The sequence below is a fragment of the Eutrigla gurnardus genome (assembly GCF_963514095.1).
Source record: "Eutrigla gurnardus genome assembly, chromosome: 8".
NCBI lineage: Eukaryota > Metazoa > Chordata > Actinopteri > Perciformes > Triglidae > Eutrigla > Eutrigla gurnardus.
Genome location: NC_139922.1, coordinates 24,643,246 through 24,663,403, shown reverse-complemented (window position 1 = coordinate 24,663,403; position 20,158 = coordinate 24,643,246). Strand labels below are relative to the sequence as shown.

Sequence of the window (20,158 nt, the reverse complement as noted above, 5' to 3'; positions counted from 1 at the left end):
TTTAGAGGACAATAACATCTCATTGAATGTGATGAACAAGTGCAATAATAAGTAGACTGAATACTGAGGATTGGATTGATACAAATATGTAGTTTACCACAGCTGGAGGGTGCTGGAAAAGCATGGAAATGCACCTTGAAATGCTTGAAAAGTTCTTGAGTTTGACGCTGGAGAAGGTGGTGGATCCCTGAATATTACAGCTCTTTATCTTATGTCTTTTCATCCTGATTTTGTTATGTGTATATTTCATGTTTCTCCCCATAAACCATCAATGTGGTTCCGTCTCTCCTTCACCTCTTTATTCCTGTACCTCCATGTTTCTTTACTCCTCCCTCTCTGCACCTCCTCTCTCTCTTTATATCTCTATATATACATCACTGCATCTGTCCATACCTCCCTCTCCCTCTCTCTCTCTCTCTCCCTCTCTCACTCTCTCTCACTCTCTCTCTCTCTCCACATCTGGCTTTGGGAGGAGAAAAACAGCAGATTAAGGAGCCGGACTGAACCATGACACTGTTTTTATAGGGGTGCGGCAGCTTGTTTCTCCACCTGAAAACACCACGTTTCTTCCACTTTAACTTTAAAACACTAACAACTTCTCCTCCGTGACCATTAAAATGTCGTCATTTTCACATGGAGCCTTTAAATAAACCGATTAAACGCGGGATTAAATCCGTTTGATTGATCTCCTCTAATTGGTTGGAGTCCCCCTTCCCCCCTCTGCCGGGCGCAGAGGATGGTATGGTCCGGATGGGGGGGGGGGAGGAGGGTGGCTGTGGCGGAGCTGGGGGCAGTGCGAGCCGAGCCGAGCCGAGGCAGGCTGAGTGTGAACCGGGGAGACGCGCCGCTCCGCTCCGCTCTCTTATCGCTCCGGACTCGTCCTCCGCGCGTCACGCCGCTACCTGTCCGGACGCTTCCGGCCAGCTGACCTCCGCGCGCCCGGGTCCACGTGAAGAGAAGAAGAAGAAAAAGAAGAAAGAAAAGCAGTAGCGTGGGACTGTGGATTTAAATACGTGATTGGACTTTCCTGTGGGGTTCCGGTTCAGGTACGTGTAGGGGTCTCTGGGGGTCTCTGGGTGGAGGGGTTCTCCGGGTCCGGGTGGAGGATCTAGGGGGTAGCGGTGGAGGAGGTGGAGGTGAGGGGGGAGGGAGGGAGGGAGGAGGAGGGGGGTACGTGTGTGGATGTTTGGGGGGGGAAAACGCCTCGCCTCCCCGCCGCATCACCGCTCCTCCGCCGCGTCTCCTCCGCGCTCCAACGCGAGGAAAGGTCCCGTTTTACACTGCGAGTCCGGGTGCGGGACCGGGACCGGGTGGGAGCAGGGGTTTAACCCCCACGGGGGTTCAGCTTCCAGACCCTCGGGTGTTTCTGGAGGCGGACTCGGCCTCCGGTCCCGCACCAAACGGAGCGGCTCGCTGCGTCCATTTTAATCTGTGGGAAATCGGGCGTTTTGTGGCCGCAAACGTGTGTTTTTCTGTGCGTGGTGGAGGTGGTGGTGGGGGGAGGTCTGGGAGGTAGCGAGGCTCCAGACGCGGATCCATTAAAGAACAAAGGGGGGGAGGCGGCAGGAAAACGCTGCATATCGCAGCAGAATCGCCGTCAAACGCCGCTCCGCGCGGTGCGGGTTCTGCGGACGGGGTCCGGGAGTGCCAGTCCAGGTCTGGTTCCGGGGCTTTGCACAAACCCGCCTGCGTCCGGCCCCGTCCATGTGCTGGAGAGGAGCCTCCATCCTAACCGGAACCGACACGGATCGATCCGTGTTTGGGTTCGGAACATGGTCTGGTCTACTTCAAAGGCACCGCCGTGATCGATGTGTGTGATCAGACACAAGAGGCCGAAGGTTATCAATCTCAGAGCCAATCCGTCCTATCAACACGTGATTTATGAGCCCATCGATAACATTCCACTCACCTGATGATCGTTCAGAAATGACAGCAGATTCATTCAGAAGTCAATCAGGTGATCAATAAACACAAATCATGTTAGGCTCACGTGAAATATGTGAGTCAACATCTGGAAAACAACATCATCCTGATCAATAGCTGATGTGATTGGTTGTATGATGATGAATGAGTAGCGGATCACTGATTCACTTCATTGATGAAGGAAACAAAATGGAGATGAATTTAAGATTTGAGTGAAAAGGCTGAATCTAGCCGATCAATAACCACATTGATCAGTAATGATCGGGGAAGAGGAATAATATCATCAATGAATCGATCAGATGATCAGTGATCAAAAACGGAGGCAAACACCAGCTGTACTTTTATATATTAATAATATATGATACTTTATTAAATCAAAGATCAAAGATCAATATCAAACTGAAGGAATCAAACATCACAAATGAAAACTAGTTGAATAAATTAATAAAATCAAATTAAACAGACAACGAACAAAATGTCCCCGTAAATAAAACCTGATTGATTATCAGATTATCAATAAGAGATCAATCAGTCACACCATCAGTGCTATTTAAACAAGCGTCTCTCTTTAACGTCAACATGAAGACGTATTTTAACGTTAGATACATATTTTATTGTTACAGTACGTATCTATTGTTACATCTCTACTTTAACGTTAAAAACGTCTGTTTGTTGTTGATGCGTGTTAACGTTAAGATGTGTTGATGCCTTGACGCGTGTTAACGTTTAAGTAGAGATGTATTATAATGTTACAATACCTCTATTAACGTTATCAGATGTATTTTAATGTTACAATACCTCTATTAACGTTATCGTACGTTAAAAACGTCTCTACATAAATGTGAACACAGAGGCACATTTTAACGTTAACATGCGTCAACAACGTGTTTTTTTACGTTAAAACAGACTTTTTTTAGTAGATGAGTTTCAGGCAAAATAAAGGCACTGTAATTACGATCTTATCGTCTTCGTTCAGTTTCGCAACTTGGGCGGCCGTTTCATCGTGATAAATTTCGGCCGCCACTTCATGCGATTGCCGCCGTTGAAGCTGATTTAAATCCGATGTTCCAGACGAGTCGAGAATCACAGATTCATGTTTCAGCAGGTGATCGGATTTGTAGCCGATAAACCTCTTTATTATTGTTGTTATTTTTGTTGTTATTATTATTGTCATTATTATCGTTGTTATTATTATATGTCACCGTTGGTGGCTGAAGCTCAAAAATCATTATATTTAGAATAATTAGGAGACTGAAGTTAATGATGAAGATGCGATATTCATATAAACACACTTAAACTTCACTGATGACAAAGATATTATAAAAGATATTTTAGGGAACATGTTTGTTGTTTGCGTCCCAAAATCTGTTGCCGATGGAAACCTGGCAACTGTAACTGTCTTGTGTGTTTACGTGAGACAAGACTCACAAAAAGACTCACATTTAAAATACATTTGATCCAATCAGACCAGTGAGATCTGATTTCATCAGAATCAAACACAACACGTCAACCGATCAATAACTAAATATCAGGATTCTCAAATGTGTGGGTATCACATTCTGGACTCTGTGCTGGTTCTGGTCTGGACCACCAATGAGGTGGGTCTTACATTCTGGTATGGTTCTGGTCTGGACGTCCACCCGCCCACCTGTCCACCGTCCACCTGTCCACCACCCACCTGTCTCATCTCCACACACCTTAGGACTGTGACCTTTGACCTGTGATGCTGTAGCAGGGCAGATTGTGAACGCCCTCATAAGTAGCTCCGTATTGATCTGACCTGTTGATGGATCGTTCCAACGGAGAGAGAAGAAGCAGGGCTTCGATGTATGACATCATCAACAACATCACCATCCACCACCGAGGATTAATGGATCATTCAGTTGATTTTAGTCAACTTCTGTTCAGATGGAGCTTCACTTATGACGAAACAAAAATAAAAACACACATGCTGAGTCGGTGTAAGTCAGAGACGACGAAAGGCTGAGTCAGCAAAAGAGAGACGGACGATGCGTTCAGCCCAAAGAGAGAGATTTTACTACAGAATGATACTGCACTAGTGTAGGCCTACTTGTGTACTAGGTCACTTGTGTACTTTTCTACTAGGTTACTCTTGTACTTGTGTACGAGATAACTCATGTACTAGGTTACTCATGTACTCGTGTACTAACTCATGTACTTGTGTACTAGGTTACTTGTGTACTTGTCTACTAGGTTACTTGTGTACTAGGTTACTCGTGTATTTGTATAACTCCTCCCATACACCTGGTCCTGTGAAGGCCTTGGTGGTTTTAGTGACTCAGCGTTTCTCAGGTGAGTCTGTTGCTCCGTGTGTTTGTTGTGATGCAGCCTGAGTGACTCTCAGCATCGGACCGTACCAACAGCCAATCGGGGGGGGGGAGGGGGTCTACTCAGGTCTACCCTGCAAGTCTCATCACAACATGGTCCTGAATCCAGTCCTCCACGTCCCCGGGACCACACACACACACACACACACACACACACAGAGGATAAGCTGAGGAACAAGCAGGAAACAATCGGCTGACATTTCCTCCTGACCTCCAACAGCTGGATGTGTGCGTCGTCCTTCACACGGTGTGTACATATAGTGTGTGTGTGTGTGTGTGTGTGTGTGTAAACATATATATTATTATAGACCCAGCAGGCAGCTGATCGTACTGAGAGGACGACGTTAATTATGAATCATGATGAATTATGAATGGATCAGTCCGGAGGTCTGAGCAGTAAATGAGGGCCAGCGTGTCCTACAGGTCTGGACTCGTTTCATCAAGAAGTGGTCTCAGTCATCCAGGTCCCAGTGATCCTTGAAAAGCTGAGAGAGACTGGATTCCTGCAGGGGCACGGGTTTCAGACAGACAGGATCCAAACTGGATTCCTGCAGGGAGACGGGTTTCAGACAGACAGGATCCAGACTGGATTCCTGCAGGGAGACGTGATAAATGTAGTGAGGTTTGTGTCTCCTGGTCCTGGTGTAGTGAGGGTTTAGTCCTGGTCCTGGTGTAGTGACTAATGAGACCACCGGCTCCAGTCGGGTACGGAACAAAACCAGCTTTTCAGCTTCTGCAGGAACACTTTGCTTAACAGGGACCAGCTGATGTGATCCTGGTCTGGTCCGGTCTGGTCTGGTCTCAGTAAAGCGTGACGTTTAAAGGAGCGGTTCGTTGCTCGTTCAGCCTCATTTATCTCACTGAGTCCACAAAGAGGTTTCTTCTTCCAGAGCAGACCAGCTGGGTCTCACATCAACACTCAATCTAGCTCCTCCCCCTCCCGTGATGTCACAGTCGCCATTTAATGCAGACGTACAGATTTTATTAAATGTTGCTTCAACCTGTTGTTTGGGCACATTCACACCAGGGCATTTCGATCCGGGCCATGCCTCGGCCTGGTTGCCCCCCCCCCCCCCCCTCCACAGGCTGGACACGGTACGGTTGGTGGAGTGGGAGTGCACCCTTAAAGACGCTTTGTTGTTTTAAGCTTAAGGAGAGTCAGAGAGACGGATAGACAGACAGACAGAGAGTCTCAGAGAGAGAGATGGAGAGACGGATAGACGGATAGACAGAGAGTCTCAGAGTCAGAGAAACGGAGAGTCAGAGAAACGGAGAGTCAGAGAGACGGAGAGTCAGAGAGATGGAGAGACGTACAGAGAGAGAGAGAGAGAGTCAGAGAGACGGAGAGTCTCAGAGTCAGAGAACCGGAGAGTCAGAGAGACGGAGAGTCGGAGAGACGGAGAGTCAGAGAGTCAGAAACAGAGAGACAGCCAGTCAGGGACTCAGACAGTCGCCGGTCCGTTATCAGCCTCCTACAGATGTTTGTTTAACCCTCTGCCAGAGCCAACATGGCCACCGCTCAGGGTCACACGTGTTTGGACGTCGGCGTGTCTGGTTTCCATCTCCTCCTCTACACCGTCGTAAACGCCGTCCAGGAGTCATGTGACCAGCAGCGGCCCGCTCTAATGAAATCACTTTGATGGACCGATGACGGCTGGTGCTGTGTGTGGTCTTTCTCACTCGCACACACGCACACACACGCACACACACACACACACACACACACACATCGCTAATGGAGCGGTTATTCCTGCGGTTGTTGCCGTGGAGACAGATAATCATCAACCAATGACATCGCTCCAAGACAAAGTGAAAAATGGCGTTTTTACGCTAAATGTTGTTGAAACAAACCAGAGACGACAGAGCTAGGCTAGCAGTTCCTATCCGTCTCCAGTCATTATGCTAAGCTAACTGCTTAGAAAATACATTGTTTTAAATCTGGTTTCACTGAATCTGAAATAAACCAGAATCCTCGTTATTAAGTTAAAAGGTTGAATCAGGGTTATTAAAACCGGCCCGGCTCGCTGATATGAAACGTTGTTTTTCTGATCGATTGATCCGTAGATGTCCAAGCGCTTTCAGCAGCAGATGTTGTGTTCGTGGTCCGTCGGACGACGAGCCGTTTCTACAGGAAGCTGAAGCACAATGACGCTTTGTTCGGGGTTTATTGGAGCCTGTGATTCAAACAGAGGCTCAGTCAGTGAGGGGGGGGGGGGGGGGGGGGTTGGACCGGGTTCGTTGGGTCACGGCTCCTGGCCGGGTGGTGACACAGCAGCCGGGTGGAGTTAAAGACTTTCTATCTATAAAACCAGAACAAGATCCAGATCCAGTTTGTGTTGAAATACTATGAGGAGTTTATGGACCGTCGGGCGGATCAAGTTTCATCATATTCACAATAAAACGAGAGAAGAACGAGATACAATTAAATACATTAAAAAAGCGATGCATTTATTCATTCAAACTTTCCCAATTTACAAACATGAATGAAAGAAGTTCAATGAATGTAACTTAAAAAAAAAATAAAGAAGCATCATTTTATTTAAGATGAAACATACTTAATAATTTTAAGTCAGAATTACTTACTTACTTACTATCTCATCATTGTGACTTCAGGTTCAACATTTTTCCTTTATTTAAAATAAATGGATTATTCAAACTGTTGGCTGATAGTTGAAATATTGATTTTTTAATTTTTTTTAAAATCTCATCAATTTGACCAAAACAATTATAAATCACTCATAATTTGAAATAATTTGATGTAATTGTATTTTTAACCTACCGCCTCATCCTTTTTATTATGTTGTCGTGCAAAACGCTGAAATATTCAGGGATGTAAAAATAAATTAGGAAAATATAAAAGAGAGTGAACCAGCCGAAGCAGAATAAGTCAAACAGACGCTTTCTGACCGGAAGGTTGTGTGTGTTGCTGATGTCTGATTTCCCCTGAAGGTCACGTCTGTCTGACGGAGCCCAATGTTTTGCTGACGGAGCTCTTTGTTAACATACAAGACTTCCATCTGAAAACGGGAGTTTTCTTGCTTCCCAGCTGACGGTGAAGCTCAGGAACCAAACTCCACACGACTTCACGGAAGCGTCCGGTGTTTCGGTTCATTCAGCCCGTTTCATATCAACAAACCACGTTTTATTATTTCTGTGATTCAACATTAATATTTAGATCAGGAGAGACCAACACACTGAGAGTGGAAACGCTAGGCTAACAGTTCCCCCTGCTTCCAGTCTTTGTGCTAAGCTAACCACATCCTGGACCCGTCCATGTCCTGGTCCCCTCCTCCTTCTCCTTCTTCTCCTCCTCCTCCTCCTCCTTCTTCTCCTCCTCCTTCTCCTCCTCCTCCATTATTGTTATGATCCTCTACCATCCAGACTGATATTAATGCAGCATTAGCTCAGGCTAGCAGTTAGCTTTTCTGATGTTAACACTGGTTAACACACACATACGTGGGCACACACACACACACACACACATGACATGCACACAGTTTGATGGATGGTTCAGTGACATCATAGTCCAGTTAGAGAAACTCTGTCTCCCACCCAGCTGTCTGTCGTCCACACACACACACACACACACACACACACACACACACACACACACACACACACTCTCTCTCCTCTCTGGTCTCCCTCAGCTCAGCAGGCTAATTAACTAATGTGCTGATCTTTCACTACCTCTTTGTCCTCATCACAGTGTGTGTGTGTGTGTGTGTGTGTGTGTGTGTGTGTGTGTGTGTGTGTGTGTGTGTGTGTGTGTGTGTGTGTGTGTGTGTGTGTGTGTGTGTGTGTGTGTGTGTGTGTGTGTGTGTGTGTGTGAGAGAGAGAGAGTGTGTCTTCTACGTCTCACTGTCGTTGGTGTAAAAACTTTATTATCCTCCGTTCACAACACAACCATCGTCTCTGTGTTAGTGAATTCTTCTTCTTCTTCTCACTCCTTTTCATCTTCATTTTCTCAGTCCTCCTCATCTTCCTCCTTTTCTTCATCTTCCTCCTCTTCTCCTTCTTTATCTCCATCTTCCTCCTCTTCTTCTTTATCTTCATCTTCTTCTTCTCACTCCTCCTCTTCATCTTCCTAATTTTCCTCCTCTTCTTCATCTTTCTCCGCCTCTTCCTCCTCCATCTTCTTCTTCCTCCTCCTCCTCTTCCTCTTCTTCCTGCAGCAGATTATTCTTCATCACTGTTGCTAATCGACATGTGTGGAGTTAATCTGAGCTCAGCGGTGACCAGGATTTATTTCATCTTCGTCTCCCTCTTCCTCCTCTTCGTCAGATGTATTAACGACCTCCTCGTTAAGAACTTTCCCTCTGAAGTCGCCTTTAATTAGCTGAATGTATAATTCACTGTAATTAAGAGGAGGAGCAGAGGAAATAAGAGCTTCATCAGACTGCTCGTCTTCATCAGGATTTTGTTATTTATATACGAGGGGAGTCCCCGACTAATAATTTACATCGTGGAATCTGATTGGTCAAGTCTTGCCGATAGTCATGAGATTCTTGCTCATTTTTAAAGCTCCGTAAAAGTCCCTCTGGTTTTTTGCTTTTTAATCTCATCTTCTCCACCTTTTTACTCTTCAGAGAGAAGTCAGTGACCCGGCCGGGTCAGACTGAGCCAATCAGATTGAGAGTGTGTGTGTGTGTCTCCTGTAGTTAATTCTACTTCCTGTCTCTCCACAGTCATGCCGCTGTGAAGCTGCCTCTTCATCGGACCTGCAGCTGGCTCTCCTCCCCTCCATCCCTCCTCCTCTTCCTCTTCTCTCCGTCCACCATGCTCCCCTCCTCCTCGTCCTCCTCTCCTCTCCTGTTCTCCTCCCTCATCCTCTCTCTCCTCCTCCTCTCCTCCCCCCTGCTCTCTGCCCCGGCTGTTCCTCATCCCCCCTCCGTGGCGTCGGGCCGGGTGGTGTACCGGCCGTTCGACTCCTCCCTCACCCACCTGACGGTGCACCGGAGGACGGGCGAGGTGTTCGTCGGCGCCGTCAACCGCGTCCTGAAGCTGTCGGCCAATCTGACGGAGATGAGGAGTCACATGACCGGACCGGTGGAGGACAACGCCAAGTGTTACCCTCCTCCCAGCGTCAGGGCCTGTGCTCACAGGTCGGTCCTCACCTCTCTGTCCCAAATGTCTCACCTGTCCCTCCTGTCTCACCTGTCCCCTCTGTCTCACCTGTCCCCCCTGTCTCACCTGTCTGTCTGACACCTGTCCCCTGTGTGTCTGCCTCAGACTGGAGTCCTCAGACAACGTGAACAAGCTCTTACTGGTGGACTACACTGGGAACAGACTGGTGGCCTGCGGGTCCATCTGGCAGGGGGTCTGCCAGTTCCTCAGACTGGAAGACCTCTTCAAGCTGGGAGAGCCGCATCACCGCAAGGAGCACTACCTGTCTGGAGCCAGAGAGGCTGATGGGATGGCAGGTGAGCTGGGGGGGGGCGGAGTCACTCTAAAAGGGTTTCACTTTCATACAAACAGATTATTAGGAGATCAGTCTGAGAACTGATGGATCATCAGAGACCGGATCAGAGGAACACATCGTCTCCTGGCTTCAATCAAACACATTCAGTTCATTTCAATACATTCCTCTCGTGCAGTCCCAATGTTTTATTGATGTTTTTAGAAGATAAACGGCGTGCAGTTCTCCTCTGGAACTTGTAGTCCACAACCCGATGGGTGACGTCACCATGGCTACGTCCACTTCCTATAGTCGATCTGTGGGTTTAGGGTTGGTACGGGTGCTGGAAATCCTTGAAAAAACTTGAATTTTAGTGCTTCAGGGATTTTGTCTGCGGAGGATCAGACCTGGATCCAGCTTTAAACATGTCCTTCCTCCTCCTCTTCTCCAGGTGTGGTCGTCGGCGACGACGACTGGACGGCGGACCCGAAGAGGAAGGAGGCCGTAAGGGGCGGCAGCCGCCTCTTCATCGGCGCCGCCATCGACGGGAAGTCGGAGTACTTCCCCACGCTGTCCAGCAGGAAGCTGGTGGCGGACGAGGAGAGCGTTAACATGTTCTCTCTGGTCTACCAGGACGAGTTTGTGTCCTCGCAGATCAAGATCCCGTCGGACACGCTGTCCCTCTACCCGGCCTTCGACATCTACTACGTCTACGGCTTCTCCAGCCGCACCTACGTCTACTTCCTGACGCTGCAGCTGGACACGCAGCTCACCCAGATGGACGCCGGCGGCGAGAAGTTCTTCACCTCCAAGATCGTGCGGATGTGCTCCAACGACACAGAGTTCTACTCCTACGTGGAGTTCCCACTGGGCTGCACCAAGGACGGCGTGGAGTACCGGCTGGTCCAGGCTGCCTACAAGCAGAAGCCGGGCCGCCGGCTGGCCCAGGCGCTCGGCCTGTCGGAGGATGACGACGTCCTGTTTGTCGTCTTCTCACAGGTCAGTCAGCGCCGACGCCGCCTTCTAGTCCATGTTTGAGTGGTTGTTATGATTTCTGAGTCTCTGACTCGTCTGCTGCCTTGCCTCGGGGTTTTGAACCGGTCTGTGTTTCCAGGGCCAGAAGAACCGCTCCAACCCCCCCAGAGAAACCGTCCTCTGCCTGTTTACGCTCCACGACATCAACTTGGCCATGAGGGAGAGGATCCGCTCCTGTTACCGCGGCGAGGGACGCCTCTCGTTACCGTGGTTACTCAACAAGGAGCTGCCCTGCATTCACACGGTGAGTCTCAGAGGAAATTAGCCTCTCTGCTGACCACCAGGGGGCGACTCCTCTCTGGTTATATAGAAGTCTATGAGAAAATGGTCCTACTTCTCTCTTGATGTATTATCTCAGTAAACATTGTAAACATGAGTTTATGGTCTCAATCTCTAGTTTCAAGTCTTCTTCAATCCAGCATGATGTTCATTTAGTACATTGTGGTCCATTTAGAGTCCAACAGACCAGAAAGTAGGGGATGCTTTAGGGGGCGGGGCTTACCTGCTGATTGCCAGGTCCATTTAGAGTCCAACCAGAAATTAGGGGACAAGTCGCTACCACGCTAACAATGCTAGTTAGTTACTATGATGAACATTTAGCTGTCAAGTTGAACCTTGAATTATGAAGCTAACTTTGGTAGCAGCTTCACACCAGAATCCACATGGATCCAGATCCAGCAAGGGCTCTGTGTGTTCATCAGATCCACCCGTTGCTCCTCCAACAGTCCAAATATGGTCAATTCCTTCACTGGTTGCAAAAAATGTCTTGACCGAAAGGTTGCTTGGAGGCCCAATCAGACTGTTGATAGGAGAGCAGACAGCTGATTGGATGAGAGGCATCGGCCCCTTGCTGTCGGGCGGCTGCAGTCGGGTTACTCCAGGTCGGGGGGGGGGGGGGGGGGGTGATGTTCTTATTCATGGCGGTAATGGCCTGCAGTGGTTACCATGGCAACCACACAGGGAAACCCGCCAGGAGACGAGTTCTTTGGCCGAGCTTTGATTTGGGAAGAAGAAGAAGAAGGAGGGGGGCGGAGGGGGTCGCCCCCGGCAACTAACCAACCAACTAACTAACCAATTACAGACGGGCAGACACATGCTGATGAAAGTGTTGAAATATGAGATAATGAGCCTGTGTGTGTGTGTGTGTGTGTGTGTGTGTGTGTGTGTGTGTGTGTGTGTGTGTGTGTGTGTGTGTGTGTGTGTGTGTGTGTGTGTGTGTGTGTGTGTGTGTGTGTGTGTGTGTTACAACAATGGAGGAGGCGGGGCCAGTGTTCAGGCTCTGACCTCCTTCTTTTGTCATAAACGGCAGGGAGTGTGTGTGTGTGTCTGGATGTTTTCAGGTGTCTCAGCTAATCACACAGAGAGCTTCCTGCTCATCCATCTAATATTCTGCCCCCCCCCCCCCTCCACAGCCGAAGCAGATCGGAGACGACTTCTGTGGTCTGGTCCTGAACCAGCCCCTCGGGGGTCTGAGGGTGATCGAGGGAAACCCGCTGTATGAGGACCGGACTGAGGGCATGGGCGCCGTCGCCGCCTACACCTATGGCGAGCACACGGTGGTGTTCGTGGGGACGCGGAGCGGCCAGCTGAAGAAGGTAGGAATGCAGGCTGCTGATTGGTCGGATGACTTGAATTTTAGTGTGGTGATTTCAAGGTTTGAAAAGTGCTTGGATTTAGAATTAAGCGCTTGAAAGTGCTTGAAATGTATGTTCTATGTGATGACATATATGGTATAACAGAGAAAACAAGATCTCCATATTTGAGGGACTGAAAACAGCATTTTCTGACATTTCTTTATGAAAAATGACTTTTGATGATGAACAGATGATGAAAATAGTTGGTGATTATATTTCTGTGGATCTGTTAGTGGAATTAGTTTTCCTTTCATTTGTGGTCCTTCTGTAAAAAGCTGTCTCCAAACATCATGTTGGTTGTTTAGAGGACAATAACATCTCATTTAATGTGATGAACAAGTGACATAATAAGTAGACTGAATACTGAGGATTGGATTGATACAAATATGGAGTTTACCACAGCTGGAAGGTGCTGGAAAAGCATGGAAGTGCACCTTGAAATGCTGGGAAAGTGCTTGAATTTGACTTTAGAAAAGTTGGAGGAACCCTGAATCAGATTTCAGAAGGAAGCTCGTCCGTTTATCGATGGATTGTTTGTGTAAATAAATGATCTGGACAAACGGCAGGGAGGGAACAGTTTCAGTTGGTCCTGTTCATGCAGCGCTGCTGTTCAGGAACATTAACAGTCCAGTGATGCATTTGAGGACTCTGTTAATACTCACGTTCTCACGGGGACTGATTATTTTTAATTCCATCTTAATTTTCCTCTCAAGCCTGAAGACGTGAACGTTACGCGAGTAAAAAAAAAGGTCTAATTTTCTCTTCATTAAGTTGCTTTTCTTCCTCCAAATTGATATTTTTTACAAGGGAAGTCAATTAAAAGTTGTTCTCCGCTAAAAGTCGTCTTTATGGATCTAAATCAACGGTTTAATCCACCGGAGGACGAATTTCAAGCACTTAATCATCTTAAAATAGGCAACGAGAGTTTATTACAGCACATTTCAGCAACGAGGCGACTCAAAGAGCTTTACATGAAACATCAGAAGACGTGGAAATGAAACTTGTTATAGAGGACAATTAAAAACATCGTTAACAAGAAAGAGAAGAGGAATAATAAAGAGTCAAAGACACATCAACTGAAAGTCTCCATTTAAAGGAAGGAAGTGAGAGTTTTCTGCAGCGTAAGAACAGTTGTATTTAGAAATCAATGCTTTGACTGACAGGAAGCCAGTGTAAAGACCTCAGAACTGGACTGATCCCCTTTTAGTGGTCTTAGTGAGGACTCGAGCAGCAGCGTTGAGAAGAATCGACCCGTTACAGCTGTCGAGTCTCCTGGAGAGAAAGACCTGGATGAGTTTCTCAAAGAGACAGTATGCTGGCTCTGTCATTGTCTCAAAGTGGTCGTTGAAATTCAGGTCTGAGTCCAGGACCGTTGCTGATTAAAGTGGCGGTTTCCTGAGTGCCGGTATCGAACCATCGTCCCCTGGTGGTACGCTGATGGAGATGAGTGCATCATCATCTGCATAAATATGGAAACATATTTTTAGTTTTCCACCATCTGAGCCGGAGGCACCATGTAGATGTTAAACAGAGGAGGCCCCAGAATTGAGCCCAGGGGAACGCCACAGGTCAGATCAAACCAGTTTAATAACGGGCCAGAAAGTCATCCTCTTCATCCTCCTCCTCTTCATCCTTCTCCTCTTCTCTGAGTCCAACAAACGCTCATCAACAGCCAATCAGACATTTAGACATAGACCAGGACTAGAAACTGCCTCGGGGTCCTGCTGAAGACCAGGTCTGAGACTAGACCGCATGAACAAAAACATTTATTTTCTGATGATTTCAGTTCATGTCTCCGACACGCCGTTCACCTGGCGTTCACCTGGCGTTCACCTGGCGTTCATGACATCATCATGACATCATCAGGTCCACATAATTGCACATATGAAACCGAAAAATAACAAGAATAATAAATAAGGTCATAATTATATTTTCATATTGGTAATTCATGATTCAATTCAAACATTCTTTGTCTCCGTTGACTAATGTACATGTTTATTAAGGTCAGACGGTGGACACAGGAAGGGGCGGGGCTTAGCCTCTCTAAACCTTGAGTTTATTGATTGAGTTGTCGGCTATGTTGTCTCCACTGGTTTAAGGTCACCATAGTTCGTTTCTTCATCTGGAGAAGCTCTCCAGTGTTTGGAATGGCCCGCTGTGATTGGCTCTCACCGGGACGCTAATTAATCTAATTAAGGAGTTAATTGGTTAATTTGTTAATTGGTGAGATGGTCTGTCAACAGAAATACATCACACAGAGACGGATCTCTAAATGTATAGATTTATTTATATTCTGATTTATGTTCTGGTCCCGGTCTGAAGTTGATCTGGAGACCAGATCCCAGACCCAAACGAGACCCTCAGACCTGATGAACGGTTATAAAAACGCTTCAAACCGTCCAGACATGTTTCTCTTGAACGTTGTTAACGTCAGTCAGCTGTTTAAGCTGACAACAAGTAATCTGATGACTCTAAACTGTGTGAGTCTACTGGTCCTAGTCCTGGTGAAGAAGCACCATAACTCTCAGCGTAGAGATGTCCAGACCGTCCACGGGGACCACTATAGTCCGGTTCAGTTCACATGGGGTCTCTGCTGCTGTTGTGTTCAGCAGAAACAACAAGTCGTAACTCAACCTGTGTGTTGACTTTATCTCTGTCTGTCTGACTGTCTGTTGGTCTGAAGCCAGAAGAACCGGATGTTTAAAAGCTCTGAAACATCTTTCAGGTCTTAAAATCACAAACATGACCGCAACCGTCAAAACACCAGTCAATTTACTTGAGGACTTTTAGAAACGTTGTACCAATTTAAGGTGGTATATTGGTCGGGATTTGGAGCGGTTTAGGTGGTATGTTTTGGCCCAGTTTAAGGTGGTATTCCTCCTCCTGGGACTCGTTGATGGGCTCGGCCCAGTCTGCTTCCTCTAACAACATAATCACATCACTGCCTGCCGACACACGGACTTGGCAGCCTGATGTCTCTGGGAGCTCCACGGTGAGACCAGCCTCCTGGTCTCCAGTCTGGAGTCAAAGACCAGCTCTCTCTGCTTCCTGCTCACTCCATCATCCATCACCGTCGCCGTGGAGACCACATATCACTGTGGTGACAGATGTCCTGTGTGCTTCATGTTTGTGGAGCACCGACCTCTGTCCTCTGACCTCCACTGCAAGGCTCATGGGATTGCGGTGCCGAGCGCAGAGAAGGTATTTTAGGTTTTCCTCTACGAGACGGAGGAGGAAGTGGAGTTAAAGACGGAGTTGATCAATACATGTTTGAATCACCTTCGACGTCCTATTAATAGAACATGCAGTAGTCGTAGTTCAGGCGCTGGCTGTAGTAGCAGCCGTCGCCGTGGTAACAGTAGTAATGGATTTTTTCCATCTATCATTGTTGTTCCTGTATCAGCTGATCTGACAGCTGATTGGGTCGGAGAGGGGTGATGTCATCAGTATGTAAAGAAAGAACGAGGCGACAGGAAGCCGGAGGGGACGTCCCAGGAGTGTGAGTGTGAGTGTGAGTGTGAGTGTGAGTGTGAGTGTGTGTGTGTGTGTGTGTGTGTGTGTGTGTGTGTGTGTGTGCGTGTGTGTGTGTGTGTGTGTGCACGCTTGTGTGTGTGTGCGCGCGCGTGTGCGTGTGTGTCTCAGCAGCTCTCTGATCTGTGTCCAACACAAACAGGCCTGAAGGCAGAGAGGAGACACGCTGCACTGACCGCACCTCCCAACACACACACACACACACACACACACACACACACACACACACACACACACACACACACACACACACACACACACTGGAGGCACCGTCCAATCAGAGCTCAGGGTGTGTCGGGTCCCTCGGTGAGGTTGTGATGTCAGGGCCCTCCATGTTCTCAGGTCTGATTCTGGACTGATTTAAGGTGGTATATCTGTCTGAGTCTGGACTGGTTTAAGGTGGTATATCTATCTGACTGTGGACTGGTTTAAGGTGGTATATCTGTCTGACTGGGGACTGGTTTAAGGTGGTATATCTGTCTGAGTCTGGACTGGTTAAAGGTGGTATATCTATCTGACTGTGGACTGGTTTAAGGTGGTATATCTATCTGACTGTGGACTGGTTTAAGGTGGTATATCTATCTGACTGTGGACTGGTTTAAGGTGGTATATCTATCTGACTGTGGACTGATTTAAGGTGGTATATCTATCTGACTGTGGACTGATTTTAGGTGGTATATCGGTCTGATTCTGGACTGGTTTAAGGTGGTATATCTATCTGACTGTGGACTGGTTTAAGGTGGTATATCTGTCTGATTCTGGACTGGTTTAAGGTGGTATATCTATCTGACTGTGGACTGGTTTAAGGTGGTATATCTGTCTGATTCTGGACTGGTTTAAGGTGGTATATCTATCTGACTGTGGACTGGTTTAAGGTGGTATATCTATCTGACTGTGGACTGGTTTAAGGTGGTATATCTGTCTGATTCTGGACTGGTTTAAGGTGGTATATCTATCTGACTGTGGACTGGTTTAAGGTGGTATATCTATCTGACTGTGGACTGGTTTAAGGTGGTATATCTGTCTGACTCTGGACTTGTTTAAGGTTGTATATTGTGTTATATCGGCCATCCAGTCAGAGCTCACGGTTTGCCAAGTCCCTCGGGGAGGTCGTGATGTCGGGGTCCACCATGTTCTCAGGTCTGATCTGGTCTCTGCAGGTCTGCTGAACTCTTTGTTTGTTGGTGTGATTTATGTCTAGATGACCTTATTTGGAGTGTTGATGGAGCAGCTACAATGTTAGCGTAGCCTAGCAACCATCAACCAGACTCCATTCAGAAAACAAGCGTTTTAGTTATCTTGTGGTCTTGCAAGCATGGCTTCACACTTACTGATACTACATACTGATCACCATCATGATGGAGTTATTTCAGCATCCTTTTCATTTGGTTATTGATAGTAAATCACTAATCAATACTTTGTACTTGGTGGTGAAAGAAGGTGAATCCTTCAGCACTAAACTAGATTTTTCTAAAATGTCCCTTGGGATTAATACATTTCTGTCCATCTATCTATCTAAAGCTAATACTTTGATTTGTGCTGTTACCATAGCAACCGTTGCTAATGATGCTGCTGGCGCTGCCCCAGCTGGCGACACTCCTTTGTGTCAAACTATCAAATTAGAACTTATTCTTTCTTTCTCTGCAGTTTTTGCACAAACTGAAAGCTTTTTCTTTGCGTTTTCATTATTTTAAAGAACCTCCTCCTCCTCCTCCTCTTTCCCATTAGCACAAAGTGAATTAGCGGAGATGACTCAGCCAATCAGCTGTGGCATTCAGAGGGAACGGAGCCATTATTGGCTAATGAGACGACGGGGAATTGAAGCTTTTATTCTGGTAACAGTGATGTCTGTTTGTAACCGAGCCGCCTGCACCTGCTGCTCTCCTCCTCCAAACATCACTTTCTGCTTTTTCCTCTTCCATCTCTTTTCTCCCCCGTCTCCGGTGGCAACGGGGGAACAGATCCTGGAAGCCAGGGAGGGAAATTAATCTGTTGATTCAGATTCATACAGATGATTGTTGGTATTAGGAGACGCCTGCACCTGCGTCTGTGTCTTTCACTGTGGCGGTGAAGACGTGATCACTGATTAACGTTTGTTCTGGTGGCGGCTGCAGGTGTCTCACCTGCGTCTCCAACGCTTCACCTGCAGACGTTAGACGGGTCCTCAGAGTTAGCGTTTAGTCATCCACGAAGGCGTTTGAGTCAGAGCGCCGGTCCAGCTGGAGGACTCCTTACTATGAACTCTAACGAGTCACATGACTATGAACACTAACAAGTCACATGACTATGAACACTAACAAGTCACATGACTTTGAACATTAACAAGTCACATGACTTTGAACACTAACGAGTCACATGACTATGAACACTAACGAGTCACATGACTATGAACACTAACAAGTCACATGACTTTGAACACTAACGAGTCACATGACTATGAACACTAACGAGTCACATGACTATGAACACTAACAAGTCACATGACTATGAACACTAACAAGTCACATGACTATGAACACTAACGAGTCACATGACTATGAATACTAACGAGACATTTTGTCTTAAGAAAGGAAGGAAGCTGCATTTCATCTTGCTGGTAAGTCAGAAACTAATTGTAGATACTGGGTTTAGGCATTCTGTGAGTAGAGCTAGTTGTAATATTTAGTCTTGTCTAGATACCTTGTTGTGTTAATTCTTGTGAAGCTGTTCATACTGAGTGGGTAATTAGCTAGTTTCAGTCATCTCAGCTGTAGTCAATAGACGTGATTGGAGGGAGGGACTAAACCTGCATGAGTTAAACCTGCACTTAAGAGCTTGTCACTACAGCGTAAGCATCAGGACAGTCGAGCGAAGACCGTCGAACAAAGACAAGGGAGTCCATCGAGGAAGTCATAACAACTCAATCAAACCGGAGAAGGTTTCACCAGAGACCCATCGGTCAAGGCTGTAACCCATACAATCTCTGCTACCCACCATTCTCCACCGGTACTGAACTTGAAGTACTAGGGGGGGGGGGGGTATGGAACTGCCAGTCTGCAGTCAAGAAGGCGGACACCATTTCAGCGCATGCCTCCCTGCAGACTCTCCACTTCCTGGACCTTAAGGATACCTGGATCACCCCAGAAAACACTGCCACTCCAGCTGCCCTCTCAACTTCTACTCGTTTTCACACTCCCCAAGACAAACATGTCGAGGAGGTCCTACCAGGTCCTTCCTCTGGACCACCTACCCCGGTTTGCACTTTCATTCCACGCCGTCTCTGTCACCCTTCCTTTCAAGCTCAACATCATAGTGATCTATCGCCCACCCGGTCCTCTCCGTGACTTTTTAGATGAGACGGATGTCCTCCTGAGCTGCTCCCCTCATGATGGCACACCACTCGTCGTCCTCTGTGACTTTAACATCCACCCAGGAAAGCTGCATTCATCTGAATTTATTGACTTCTTCTCCACGTTTGACCACACACTCTCCCCCTCTCCACCCACCCACCGGGCCGGGAACCTGACCTTGTCAGGACAGCAGAGTCACTGCCATCTTCCACAAAAGACTCAAGACTCACCTGTTCAGACTTCAACTCGACACTGCATAGCATGACTCAGAGACCTGCAGCTGCTGACACATTCACATTCACTTGAACATAAAGTTGAGTGCTGAATCCTTGAACGCACAAACAGAATACCGTTGACGTCATGTGACCTCATTCTCTTGTAGATGTACCCAGAACGTAGCTTTCAGAGAAACGGAGGACAGTCTGACAGCTGATTGGCTGATTGGCGTCGGACCTCGTTGGGTTTTTGTTTTTCTCTGTGGATCTTTGTGAGTAGTTGAACTTAATTCTGGGTAATCACATCACCCTCTCAGCAGAGCGAGGTCACTGATTGGTTGAATGTTGCGAGAAGGAATTATAGTGTGAATTCACACACACACACACATTAGCCAATAAGCAGTGATATTTCATGATGTTAACTGAGGTAGATTGGTGTGAGATTGGAGTAGGAAGCGTCACACCTGGGCTCACCACACACACACACACACATACACACATACACACACATTTAACGAACAGCTGGTGTTTTTGTTGACATTGGCTGTAAATTAGATTAAAGACGATTGCGAGTTACCGTGGCAACGGTAACACACACACACACACAGTGACATCCCACTTGCGTCACTCTCAGGGTCAGATCTGTGGTCGTGGGTGGGACTGAGCATGTGTGCTGTGCTGTGTGTGATACATAGGTACATATATACATGGATACCTAGATACATAGATAACTAGATACATAGATAAC

At 47.1% G+C, this 20,158-nt stretch overlaps 2 protein-coding genes across 2 annotated transcripts in view; one reads left to right on the top strand and one right to left on the bottom strand.

Moving 5' to 3' along the window:
• Positions 1-20,158, bottom strand: part of LOC311016914 (sodium- and chloride-dependent creatine transporter 1-like) — a 113,069-nt gene that overhangs the window by 9,529 nt on the left and 83,382 nt on the right. The gene's annotated exons all lie outside the window — the stretch shown is intronic.
• The window catches only part of plxna3 (plexin A3), a 52,141-nt gene continuing 32,828 nt past the window's right edge, over positions 846-20,158 (top strand). The window contains exons 1-6 of the mRNA XM_084016375.1: positions 846-1,046; positions 8,957-9,373; positions 9,501-9,691; positions 10,118-10,665; positions 10,781-10,945; positions 12,114-12,296. Coding sequence (XP_083872501.1) covers positions 9,048-9,373; positions 9,501-9,691; positions 10,118-10,665; positions 10,781-10,945; positions 12,114-12,296 — 1,413 coding nt within the window. The 5' untranslated portion in view covers positions 846-1,046; positions 8,957-9,047. The remainder of the gene's footprint in view (positions 1,047-8,956; positions 9,374-9,500; positions 9,692-10,117; positions 10,666-10,780; positions 10,946-12,113; positions 12,297-20,158) is intronic.